Source organism: Phlebotomus papatasi, chromosome 2 (assembly GCF_024763615.1).
Source record: "Phlebotomus papatasi isolate M1 chromosome 2, Ppap_2.1, whole genome shotgun sequence".
Lineage (NCBI taxonomy): Eukaryota > Metazoa > Arthropoda > Insecta > Diptera > Psychodidae > Phlebotomus > Phlebotomus papatasi.
This window is the reverse complement of record NC_077223.1, coordinates 100709613-100723034: the sequence shown is the minus strand read 5'-3', so window position 1 is coordinate 100723034 and position 13422 is coordinate 100709613. Positions and strand designations below refer to the sequence as shown.

The 13422-nt window shown below is 33.8% G+C and overlaps 1 protein-coding gene across 1 annotated transcript in view; it reads left to right on the top strand.

Annotated features, from left to right (window-relative positions):
• The window catches only part of LOC129801105 (diuretic hormone receptor-like), a 28872-nt gene that overhangs the window by 8365 nt on the left and 7085 nt on the right, over positions 1–13422 (top strand). The window contains exons 3-4 of the mRNA XM_055845867.1: positions 12627–12750; positions 12824–13013. Of these exons, the coding sequence (XP_055701842.1) occupies positions 12627–12750; positions 12824–13013 (314 nt within the window). The remainder of the gene's footprint in view (positions 1–12626; positions 12751–12823; positions 13014–13422) is intronic.

Below are 13422 nucleotides of genomic sequence, written 5' to 3'. Positions count from 1 at the left end.
AAAAAAAAATTATTTTTCTTTAAACTTTTTGAAGACATTTTTACTGGATATACGGTTTGTACAGCTTCAGGTTTTGATCGTATTTTGCCTCAGGCTCCCCTACGAAATATTTCCAGAGACGCAATGAATTTTCACTCTTAGAATGTAAATTGAGAATTACCTTAAGGATATGATATTATTTAAAATCTTTAAAATGGAATAATTAAATCATCGTTGTTGAGAAAACTCTCACAGTGATTGAGGGAAAAATGAAAAATTCACTTCTTTATACTCAATTAAGTAATCAAGAGGTTTTATTAAATTTACCAGGCTTCTCCTTTTCATTTTTGAGGTACTCTTAAAGGGGCTTTCAAACTGTTTTTCAATAGGGGCGTAATTTTCTTTTCAAAAACCTTGGGATGAGGGAATACAATTCATATTTCACTGCAAGATGAATCTTAAGAGATAGAGCTTCAAGCTAACAAATCTCAGATTGTCTTAAACAGAATTATGTTAAAAGATGAATCTTCGAGCAAATTTCCATCTGGTTGCCAATTTCAAATATTGTCCCATTTGCCAAAAGCAAAGAAACTCAATTTTCTTATCAATTTCTCTGATTGCTAGCCTAACCAATATTTGCTGGAGATAGTTTTGCAAACATACCAGGCAACGATGAGAAATCCTAAAAAGTTGTCCCTTGGCAAAATGTTCAAAATTGAAATTCAATTAGGGGAGTACAATGGCATCCTTTTGACGATAGTGAACAATTTTGCAATAACCTATCACAACTATCACGTCTATTTAATTGATATTTTAATGAAATACCATCAATTTTGCGTTGAGTGCTCTCACGTCCTAAACCTTCAACATATTTCTCCCATTTCTGAAAATTTTACACCTGAAAATATCGATTATTAATTTACTCAGGAAATTGTATTGTACACCTTCTTCGTGATTAGAATCCAATGCATTTAAATTGAAATTATGCGAAAGCATTTCTCCGTAATCGTGGGCTTTACGCTCAAAGAACCAAAGCTCAAAATCTCCTCTAAATTGTAAATGAGCGCAAAAGTTTCTTTTTATATTTTCTGTATACAAGGAGCTACATCCCCTAGAGAAAGTTTCTCTCCCATGAGTACAAGCAAGAGACCTAAAGGGGTTTTCATAAATATACCTGCGGTGCATTAAAAATAAATTAGCATTGTAAATCTGAAAATGAAATCCACCACATGACAAAATACCTTATAATAAAGAAATGCATCAGTAAATTAAAACTTGTTATTGTTCGTACCAGCAGCTGCAGCTTTATTATGAGTAGAATACCCCTGAAGATATATGGTACTTTATCTCACGGTTATACCTCTGGTTAAAGTAATAAAAATAACATATTTGAGGACCATTCAAGCACAAAAAAGCACTAAACCGTGACCACTAAAATCTTTAAAGCCAAAATCCCAAAAACAAAATTTAGAATGGTCAACCAAATTCTGAAATGGACGAAAACGTAGGATAATGTGTGGAATAATTTCCCTAATCAGAAAAAATCCTTTTGCCTCCAGCAAGTATGAGTGCATTTGTGGGAGTAGGGGAGACTGGGGCTAAAAATCACAAAATGGATATTTTTTTTTACAAGCTGCTCGAGCGTTTTAAAAATTTCTAATTAGCGAGGTTTCATACGAAATTTACGGCTCTACAACTTTGTGCAAGTAATTTTCCTCTTTTGTAAGGAAATACGTTTATCGAGCCAATTTCTAAAAGGTAACTAATCTCAAAAATGCTGGGGCAAATAGTAACAGACATGGGGTATTGTCATATTTTGATTCGCTTCATTATGGGCTTCCGTAAATTTGAAAAAATACCTAGAGAACATATTTCCATAGAAAATTTATTCATCTACACCTTTGTAAAATACTGTTTTCTCTGCGAGAAAAATGAAAAAAAAAACGAGAAAAGCGCTTTTCAAACTATTTTGGAAAAAAACCACACAAAAGACTGCAAATCGTTTGACCAATGCAAACAACAAACAGCGAGACATGGTAATGACGTTTCTTTTCGCCGTGAGACATCAGAAATTGCTTCGCTTCTTCTTACTTTTTGCTTTATACCTTTTGTTACTTTTTACCCCAAGTGGCCATTTTTAATAAAAGGATTTCTAGAGAAAAGAACTTTTGTGAAATTCTAAAATAGATAGCGTAAAATTCTAAAATATATAATGGTTTCGTATTCAAAGAATCCAAATTATTTAGAAAATATTCACCAGTGCATTAATTTTGGAAAATAAGTAGGTAATAATTGTTATCTTCTGCAAGGAAAATATTTCAAAAATAGGGCTAAGAAATTTCGATATTTTTTATTTTCTAAATTCCTTGTTCGAATTCTAAGAAACTTACGACATTGAAGAAGGTCTATGGATTCTATCTATAGAAAAAAATTGAGTCGCTATATTTTTTACCTTGGAAGATATTGAATTTTGATTTTTCGATTTGTGACTTTTTGCCCCAGTCTCTCCTACCTATAATGTTTTTAATTATCCGGATTTTGACCCATTCGGAATTTTGGTTTTTCGGAATTTTGACTTTTCCGGATTAAACTCTTTCGAGATTTTGACCCATTGGAGATTTTAGCCCATCTGGGATTTTAGACCATTCGGGATTTCTAGGCCCATTTGACATTGCTTCGTCATCAGAATGGTGGCTAAGCACCTCACCGTCCGCAAATTAAGAGACTCGATGGTCATTGTGCTAAAAAGAGTTCGTGCCATTTGCACAGCGAAACTTGATGTTGCTGCAGAAGGAGTGTCTTAAAAGAAGCCAAGACGTTACCTTTATGCCCTTATGTAGAAGTCAGTTCTTCTATAATAATTACAACGCTCTTACTTTGAAATTTAGCGAGTAGATTCCCTTCATTAGAACGAGACCGAAAAGAGAACGGCCATATGGAGAAGGAGGCAGTCTTGGTCAAACCACGGCAAGAGGAGTATCGAGCTCTGTGTTTTGGGCGTTATGCCCTAGACACACTTACGACTTAAGCTGAGAGACGACTTAGTGGAAAATTATGGAAATGCAGTTTAATCAATATTTGGAATATAAATACGCTAAGCTGTCTCTAGGCTAATCTTCAGGTCTGTCGAGGCCCTTAGAACCCAAATAGACTCAGGCTGATCGTCGAGAATATTAGGCTGCAAAACTTGGCAATAAAGGATTAGGTAATGGAAATTTATAAAAAGGAACTCTAACTGATGTTCCTAAGCCCTCAGTGTATGTCAGTTTAGGATAAATCTTTACTGACAAGTTTTACAGGCTAAATATTCTCGAGGATCAGCCTGAATCTATTTGGGCCCTTAGGGTAATGAGACAATGAGTTATCTCAGTGCCTGGGGTCCATTATTTCTTAATCCAACCCTAAGTCCGATAAATTGTTGAGTTCCAAGAGAAGCTCAAGTTTTCTAATTGTCGCTGGTCTAAGATCTTTTCTCTTTCTCCCATTCTAAAGGTCGAAAAAGCTTATTCACAACATTGTATTTGGATTTATATACAGCATGGTCCTTAGATAGTAATAATTTGTACTTATATTAAAATGCATTTTATTTTTAAAAGTCTTTCAATGTGTAAAATTAAATACAATGGAACATTTATTTTCCAAAATTAATACAACTTCATAATTTTAATCGCAATGATTATAAAGTTAGCATTAGCAATTATTTGTTTTTTTTTATATTTTGCATTCAAATAAAAACAGCTCCGTGCGTAGCCTCTTACATGAATTTTTGAGTGAAGTGCCCATAAAACGTTGGAATAAACTTCAACTTTTGGGAAGTAGTTAGAGAGGATAAATCATAAAATTTTATTTTATTTTCAGTGTTTAAATAAAAGAAAAGCTCCTTGTCTTTTTCACTGTTTACAAACCTCTTGAAAAAATGCGAAAACCCCTGCAAATAGGAAGCAATGGAGCGTTTAAATTGATCCTTATGGGCAATTTTAATATCCATTGAGAGCTTTCCGTTCTGCAGTATTACATCCTATTGAGCAATATTATTAATTTATAATTCCTCTAGCTGAGACTTTTTTTTTAATACCTCTCCTTAGAGTGTTTATTGGAATGAGGAATGGCAGAGGAATTTAATTATGTGTGTCACTGTCAGAAAGTAATTTAATCAACATGAAGGATGTGCGTGGAAAAGAGCGGGAAAACTGTCAAAAGTTATTGGATGGCTCTTTAAGAGCTCGATGGTCAATAAAAAGCTCGAAGAAGCTCGGGTGTAAAGGAAAAAGAGTGCGAATGGAAACTTTTAAGTACCTTCCGGCTCCAATAGAGTCATAAAGTATCCCCTCGTGCTTCGAAGGATCACGTGCGTCCGGGGTAAAAAATATGACGTGAGAGGGTACTCTGTGAAAATATCACGATGTTAATAAATTTGACGGAAGGATGATTAAAATGTTAATTGGGTTTAACAGTTCAAACAAGCTCTACCCTAGTTTGCTAATAAGGGAAACATCCGCTCCTTCAGAAGGATATTTCAAGTTAATAGTGAATTAATTAACCAAAGGTGAGTGCTGCTATTTGTAAACCTTTTGAAGACCCTTTTCTACAATTCACACGCCATCGTCTGCACAAGGCATATACTCCAACCTGAGATTTTTCAATGAGGTGAACACATTTTTTCGTCGTTTCTCCCAAGAGAGACAACCTCCCGCTGCAAAGACGGAAGTGGCATGGCCTCAATCTTCGAGGGAATTGCCAAGGGAAATGCTGACTTAGGACTGCAATGTTCAATTCTCAGTGAATTGAACACTGATGATGCTTCATCTCAGATGGGAAAAAATCATTGAATTATTTACCGAGGAATGATGATGAGAAAAAAAGTTGCAAACTTGGACTGATCTTTTATTGATTTCTTTAAAGTTCGTGGAAGGAGTTATTTCCATGAGGAAATTGAGAAAGTTGTACCTCAGCATAGCAAGACACAAGTATAATTCTACGAAAACTCATCAAAAGGTGCAAATTTCTCTTTCGAAACTATTATTCAAAACAAACCTCAAAGGAAAAAATAAATTGCTGACAGTGAAAATAACTGCGGAAAATACTTTTACTGAAAAATATTCATTGAAATAATTATTTCATAAACTTTAGGCGTTTTATTCAAAGCCAAAATTCCGTGGTAAAATAAGTACAATAGAGTTCACGATGCAATAAAAATATCGCATGGATTTTCTCTAATGAAATAAGGGAGAGAGGGGCAATTTTAGGCTGGCTCGACTTCAGAAAATATAAAATTTTGGTATAATAAATAAATATTTAAATATGTTTTACTTTTTCAAACAGTCAATCCAAGAGAAACTATCTTTATTTAGTAAGATTGCATATAGCATAAAACATCTGCAAACTGCAATGATTCACCTTCCCCTTACTAAAAATTGCACTTGGCAAACAGCCAACAGGAAATTTTGAGAAATGAGAGAAGCTCGATATCTTCATTAGTATCGTATTAAGTATTAGGGGAAGTGCTCTCCCTTCGAACGTTCATGCCTTTGAATAATGTGAATTTCTTTTGTTTTTCGTAAAAGATTTACACTAATCTATCACGGAATTATCAACAATTGATGATGAACCAACTAATATTTAATAGAAATGTGTAAGTCTATTAGGAAAACTAAAAGAAAATTCACATTATTTGAAGGCATGAACTTTCGAAGGGGGAGTACTTTCCTCTACAGCGTCATAGGCGTATTCCTAAGAAACTTACACATTTCTATTAAATATTAGTTGGCTTATCATCAATTGTTGATAATTCCGTGATAATTTAGTGTAAATCTCTTACGAAAAGCAAAAGAAATTCACATTATTCGAAGGCATGAACGTTCGAAGGGAGAGCTCTTTCCCCTATATCAAATTGCATTTTATTTTGAGATATTGATATCTACCAACAAAAAAGTTAATAAATAAATATTTAACCCAGCAATTTTTTCTGAAAATATTCCTTATCGTAATAGTCTTGATATTTAATAATTTAAGGAGAGGTAAAGCAGTTATGACATTTCGAAATTCAAACAGGTTATAAGAGAACTCAGAAGGACTTTTCGCTTTAAAAGGGATGGCAAAGTGTCTAAAATATTTTCACATAATTTACAGCTTATTGGTTCATTACCAATTCTTTGAACAGGTTGAATCACTCAAAAGATCGCACAAAATAGTTCAGGAGTAATACAATTGATTTTCGGATAAAAGTAGTTATCGGGCATGAATCGGTTCATTACCGATTAAAAACCAATTGGAACCGTTACAGTTTTATCGTGAACTTCAAGACCTTTCCAACGAGCCTAAATATGATACCATTCGGTTAATAACTACGCTCTTTAGAGCCTTTTTAACCGCTGTCCTTGAAAAATCGTCATTAGGAATGATTGAAGGGTATTTTCGTATACGGACGAAATGTCCGCCTGGACAACCTCTAAAACATATCCAAACTCAGTTAAAATGAAAAAATCGCTCGAAGAGTTTTCGAGCAATCAAGAAAAAACATAGTTTTGGAGAGGTTGGGGAATGATGGGGAAAATTAGGTACATCTTAATGGTCTCAGAGTCCACTTAGGTAGGGTCATCCGAAGGCTCCAAGTCTCTATCTCTTACCGTTTGGGCTCTAGGCGTCGTAATTACCAGACGACCAAGTAGCGTGATGACATATCATAAACCGTTTGAAATGCAAAAATAATGTTGAGAACAGAGGAAAAAGCGGTGTGGAAGGTGGAAATTTGAGGGGGGGGGGCGCAAAAAACGAGGGTTTATATATAGAAGAAGCTTGGGCACCACCGGCACCACTGTACATGGGGTAGCAGCGAACAGTGATTTATGTTTCTAAACTATTTGGGGTATCACGATCATTTTTTCAGTGGACAAGCATCCCTATGGTATCTATGAATACATACAGGTCTTGTCCTGTGAAAGCTTATTATCTCATTAAAAAAAATACAGTGTTAGGTGGTATCTAGTGTTCGATAGTGCCCCAGTTTTCCCTACTGCTTTCTCTGTAGGTTTAATTCGAGCAGTAAAAAACTGTTGCTATATTTAAGTACTCTGAAGAAAAAGTTTTGTCAAATTAAAAATAAGAGTTTGTCAAAAGGATGTCTTCCATATTAAATGTTAGAAAAAATTATGTCAATTTGATAAACAGCAGCCTTTTGACAAAATTTTAACAAGACTTTTTTCAGCGCAGGCAATTGAGTATTTTTACCCAGCTCTGTTTATACGTCATATAAGGCTATAATTATTCCGTCGTTTTTAGGTGAACTTAATCAAATATTACGTTGATTCTTAACCATTCGTAGTTCAAATCTCCCTTACCAAAATCCCGAAAGCTAAAATTCAGAATATGTCATATTCGGAAATAAATCGAAATTCCGAAAAGTAATTATATCATTCATGGTTTTAGCTCTTTGGGATATAGATTTTTGGGATTTTAGCCTGCAGTATATTGCTTTTCGGGATTTTGACTAAGCCCTATATTAATGCATCTCTCAGACGGACAAAGCTATTCCAAAAATTCGAATCTGTTCAAGATTCATTATTTACGAAGAAATAGACCACGCCCCACTCGGACTTCATTCTTAACATTTTGTGCCATATACTGACTTACTCAGTGTACTTACACAGTGTACTAATCCCCCAGAGATCAGTTACCTGTTAATTTAACTTAACGGTTATTTTGTGGGCGTGGCTTGTCTTTAAAACTCAGGGCCCAGTGATACTTCGACACATAAGGAGAAATTTACGTCACTATTTGGCATTTAAAGTACATCACCTGAGAAACATATGTAATTTACTAACCTAAAGTAATTTACGTAAAGATTTTGAATTTTGACATTACATTTCTCAGGTGTAGAGGCTGTTAGGGCCAAAATATACATAGGCTACTCATCCAGAATATTTACCCTGTAAAATATTGCAGTAAAGATTTTTTCCCAAATGGTCATATACTGAGGGCCTAGGATCATCGATTAGAGGACCGTTGCATAAATTTTCTTCACCTAATCCTCTACTGTCCAATTTTACAATCTAAATATTCTCGAGGTTCAGCCTGAGTCTATTTAGGCCCTTAGGTTCCTTCCCAAATTGAAATGGTAGTAATAGTTTTGATAAGGTAATTTCCCTCCCATATTTTATCAGAAAACAATATTTTTTGTATAACAAATTAATATCTAAAAATTGTGTTTGATGTTTTCAGATGGCCTTAACCTTGGCCTTAACTTAAGTGAAACTATCATTAAGATGTAGTATTGATATTTCGTGAAACTACCCTAAGCTCCCCTATATGTAAAATTTTCAATAGAAGTATTCCATTTGCATATTATTCGAAACATATTCTGGATCTTATGTAGAGGGAAGTGGGGCACCTTTGAAAGTGGGGCACCTTTGAAATTGGGATTTTTCTTCCATGTTTAAGTGGAACTAAACCATATCATAATGTAATTTAACTTCTCAATCTATTTGTGCAACTAAATTATATCACAATAAGGCTCAATTTTATTTAAAAATAGGTGAAAAATCCTAATCTCAAAGGTGCCCCACTTCTCCCTAGGTAATTCTTTAAAATTATTTTTTAAATATCTTTCAATGCAAATTTCGTTGTTTCTCGCGATGTAGGATTAACTCTCAATATATTGTTTGTCTTTTAAAACACCCTTTATGTGTTTTCAAACAGACCTTTGATCCATCCAAGCCCTTTGAACAATATTCCCTGCGGGATTATTAGTCTATTCCTTATTTTACAGACAGTTTCCTGTTGCATTTACGGTTTTACTATTTAATTAGAAGAGCATCAAAGTATTATGTGAATGGGAGGAGCTGAAAGTTGTCTTGTGCAGCACATTAAACGACTTAGCTGCTCGTTAAGAAGTAGTTCATTGGATATTATTGAACAATTTTCCAGGAAGGATATTATCATAATGGAACAATAACGAAATATAATACATAAAGATCTTGAACTATACCAAAATTTAAAGAGAAACTGATTCTAAAAAACTTTTGAAGATTGCCTTGATTGTAAGTTTAACTTGTGAACTGTTCAAGATACCTTCAGAATTTCTATAGAAAATTCAAAAGTGTTTTTATCGCTTTTATATCGAGGAGTTAATAAATTTTCCGAGAAAGCTTTCATGTATTCAAGAAAAATTGTAATGAAAGTTCAACCTGAAAATTGGTTTTCATTGAAACTACATAGTAAAAGCTTTCAGGAAGCTAATTAAATATTTTCCCATTGCTATCAATCACTAAAAAAGTCACTGGAAATTCATTTTTTTTGTTAAATAAATAAATTCAACAAGTATTGACGTTAAATTGAACAATATTCACTAACAACTATATTCACATAATTTCGTCTGAAAACACATGTTTCGGGATTTAATTAAAATTAAACGTAATTTTGCGTGTTTTAAAAATACATATCATATGTATAGTATTGGGAAATTGCTTGTAAATATATTTTTCAGTAGGAGGTATGGCCTCCAGCAGTTTAATTAATTTGGGCGGCGAAATTCCTTTATGGATGAATTTTAAAAGAGTATCGTGACAATTATACAGGCGTGGGAGATGAATATTGCCGCATGTATATTTTTTTTTAAATTCAAAATAGAAACACATTGATAATTCTAATCCATTGAAGTTTTTTTTTTTTGAAAAATATCAGTTGAAAAATAGTTAGGGGTAACTGGGGCACCACCGAATAGAATTATTTTCAAACTGCTTGGATTATGATGATTATTTCTTCAGTGGACAAGTATCGCTATAGTATCCTACGAATTCATACAGGTCTCATCCTCTAAAGTGTAATGTCTAAATAAAAAATTGTAGTGTTCTTTACTGCCCTGTGTTCGGTGGTGCCCCAGTTTCCTCTAACATAAGTGATTTTTTATGGCGCGTGGTGAATCGCTTAATCTAGATCAATTCTAAGCTAAAAGCTGTACTATAAAATAATTGGTTGCACGTGCTTATTGCAAAAACATGCTATTTTGTTCTAGGTATGTACTTAAGAGATCTATTAGAAGTACTTATATTTTATGTCCTAAAGTATAAGTCTCTATCTGCACCATGAAAAAGATTTTCTCTTGAAATTTTAATAGAATCTGTTTTGATACATACAGTCAGTGTTTATCCAAGGAGAATATCATATTTATTTCTTATTTAATCCACTAAGACGTTTATAGGACAAAACTTTTCGAATTTCGGAGTGCACCTGGGATTAACTGTTTGTTTAGTAGAAAAGAAAACAATGAACAAAGTTTTCCAATTATTCTCCATTATGAATAACTTACTTTAGTCCTTCTTAATTATTTTTTTCTCAAATTTTCTAAACCTTGTGCGAACACTCTTACATTTTTGATATTCAGTTTAAATTTTCGAACAATAACGACATTTTTTAAATAAATTAAATTAAAGTTTTATTCGAAATCTTTCAATAGAGTCTTCCTAAATCGAATTCTTGAAGGTATCTTACAGAAAGTACAGAAGTAGATCTTGAAAAATTCGATAATCTATTTGAAGATCCAAAAAAGAGACTTTCTTAGTTCTTAATATTTTCGCAAGGTGGCGGAAGTTACATCCTGTAGGAAAATTCAGTAACGCTCTGGCAATGCCATATGACAAATTGAGTTCGAATCTTAGGAGAACTTTTTCGAAAATGCGATTCAGCAGCCGTGACATTGCCATTTCAACTCACGTGGCATTGTCAGAAGTCATATATTTGAGATTTCTGGCAATTCAAATGATAATGAATTTTGTTAAACAAATCAGCCAAGACGTACTTTATTTTCATAAAATCATCAAGTAAAGGAATTTCATTAAATAATCAATTAATTGCATTTTCGAACTCATATGATATGACAAAAAAAAGCTCGATTGATATTGTCATTCTTCGAACTCACGCGTGACAATGCCATGAAAATTACAGAATTCCCCTACTGTTCGAATTTCGAAGTGCTCAAGTGTCAAAATGTGACGGTCTTCACATTGGAGGAATAAAACAGAACAACGACGTTTACTGTTCTTGCCCAGTATTTAATCACTCCATAATCACTGAGTAACTCTTTTGCCAGCTTTTTAGTGTGATATTTGATCAATTTTCCCCACCTTGTTCGAAAATTTAGTATGAAAATTCGAAATTGAATTAGAATTCTTCGAACTTTAACGACTTTTTGTGCAAATAGAGTTCCGTTTACCTTTTATCCAAGACACTATTGGAGAATCAAAGTCTACTTTTGTTTGAGCCCACTACGGAGTTTATGTTTGAATAAAAAATCTATGTCAGTTTTAATAATAAATAATTTTCCTCAATTTGAATAAAATGAACGTAATCGGCACTGGTTTCTTGGGTGTTTATTGATTGTAAATATAGTTTTGAAAAATTTCCATTGTAAAAGTTTTCTTGAGTTTTTTGAGGAGAAGTTGGTAGTAAATTATAAAATAAATCTGAAACTTTTGTTTAATAGGGTAAGTGTGCCAAATTTCGGCATAGTTGCATGCAAGCGCCAAAGTCTTAAGTTTGAAATGTAATATCTTTAATAGGAATAGATTTTTTTATTCCTTTACTTAAGGAGTGTTGCTTAGAACCTTGTAGACAGTATATCGTCTTTATTTACTCTAAAATCATTCTTATTAAATTTTAAAATGAATAAAAATGTAGACATTGCTTTGGTGGCCTATTTCGGGCACCTTCATTCTCATAGTTCCTTGCTCTTCGGGAATTCTTCCAATGTCTTTTTCACATCATCTCGTTTGTCGAAGCTACATTTTTTGTTATTCTTTTGCATTGTATAATCTCTAGAGTATGTAAAAACTAAAAATTCATGGAAATTCGAGGAACAAAAAAGGTGGCCGAATTTGCAAGCTGGCCTGAATTTGGCACACTTACCCTATATTTCTTAAATTTATAATATTGTAGTTTTCCTCATTTTCCATTTTCAAAGTCCGTTGAATAACAAAGGTTTCCAAAGGATCAAGATAATTCAGAATATTACTGCAAATTGTGAATGAGACTTAAGTGGCCACAAGTGGTGAATTTTGCATCGTTAGGAAAGTTATTTTTTAAGATATTTTAGGGAAATGTCTTAAATAATGCACCAGAATAATATCGAAAGGGAGTATTTCGTTGTAGTTCTAGTAAAAATTTTACTTCATTTCAGCATTAGATACTTAAGTTGTACTCTGAATTAAAGTGTAAAAATTATGACAAATGCTTGATAGTTATCAATTTAGCAAAAGTCTTTTTCTATTTGACGACATTAAAAAAAATCCACCAACCTTTTCCAGAGTACATGAATTTATGGTTAATGTGGCCATAAGGCTTGACTCCATCCTATCTAATTTACATATCTGAATCATTCTTCTCAAGTCATCATTTGAGATTGCCTCTTCTTTTTTTCTTATATACATTCTGAGTGTACGAAGTATTTCAAGAACGAATTTCAAAGTTAATGGTATCTAATAAAACGTAAGTCATCTCACGTTTTATCTCTTACTTTAGCTACCATGTAGAAGCACTTAAAAGTACATTAAAAGCGTTAAATGCTGATTAAAGCTCTTCAGATTCCTTTTGAGAGGATTTCAAATGGAAAATCGAGAAAATCAGATCCAGACTGTCAATTATTTCTTTCCTTGCAGGACTCCCATTTGTACTGCGCTACTGTTTTCGACACAATTCTGTGCTGGCCACGCACTAAACGCGGCACTTGGGCCACTCTTCCGTGTCTGAAAGAGTTAGGGGGCATACGCTACGACACGAGACGTAAGTGCCCTGGTTTTCCAGGAAGCCTTCGCATCCACAGGAAGGGTGCGATTTTATGGGTGTTTCTTTACAGAGAATGCCACCCGCTATTGTCAGCTCAACGGAGAATGGGATAATTACACGAATTACAATCAATGCCATCATGTGGCCGTTGAGGATGAGTTTGAGTTGAGCGTAGAACTTCCAACGATTATCTACTATGTGGGCTACACAATAAGTCTGATCTCCCTGCTCCTAGCCGTGCTCATTTTCGTTCATTTTAGGTAAGGCTTTTTGTATTGATGGTAAGTCTTGCGTGAAATTTTCATCTTTGTCGGTCTGAGCTTTTCGGGGGTTTGAGGCCTAATTAAAATTTCTCATCACGGGACAGGGAATTGGGAGAATTTTTGAATGAGTGGGGAGAGTTAAATGAAAATTTTCACTTGATTTCCAATGAGGTCAAAGCCCCTCAAGGAAAGCTTCCAAGAGTGTATGAAGGCAGAAGTACAGAACAGGTTAAACTATTTATTTTATCTATTTTTCTTCTTGTTTTGCTGGTTTTTGGGATATCTTATGGTTGATACTTAATTTCATTAGGGTCTTGCTAATTCTTTCTTGCTAATTTTGGGACTTTTAGAAACTGGGCAAAACCTGCAGTCTGAATATATTAGAATTACTGGCTTTCTTAAGTAA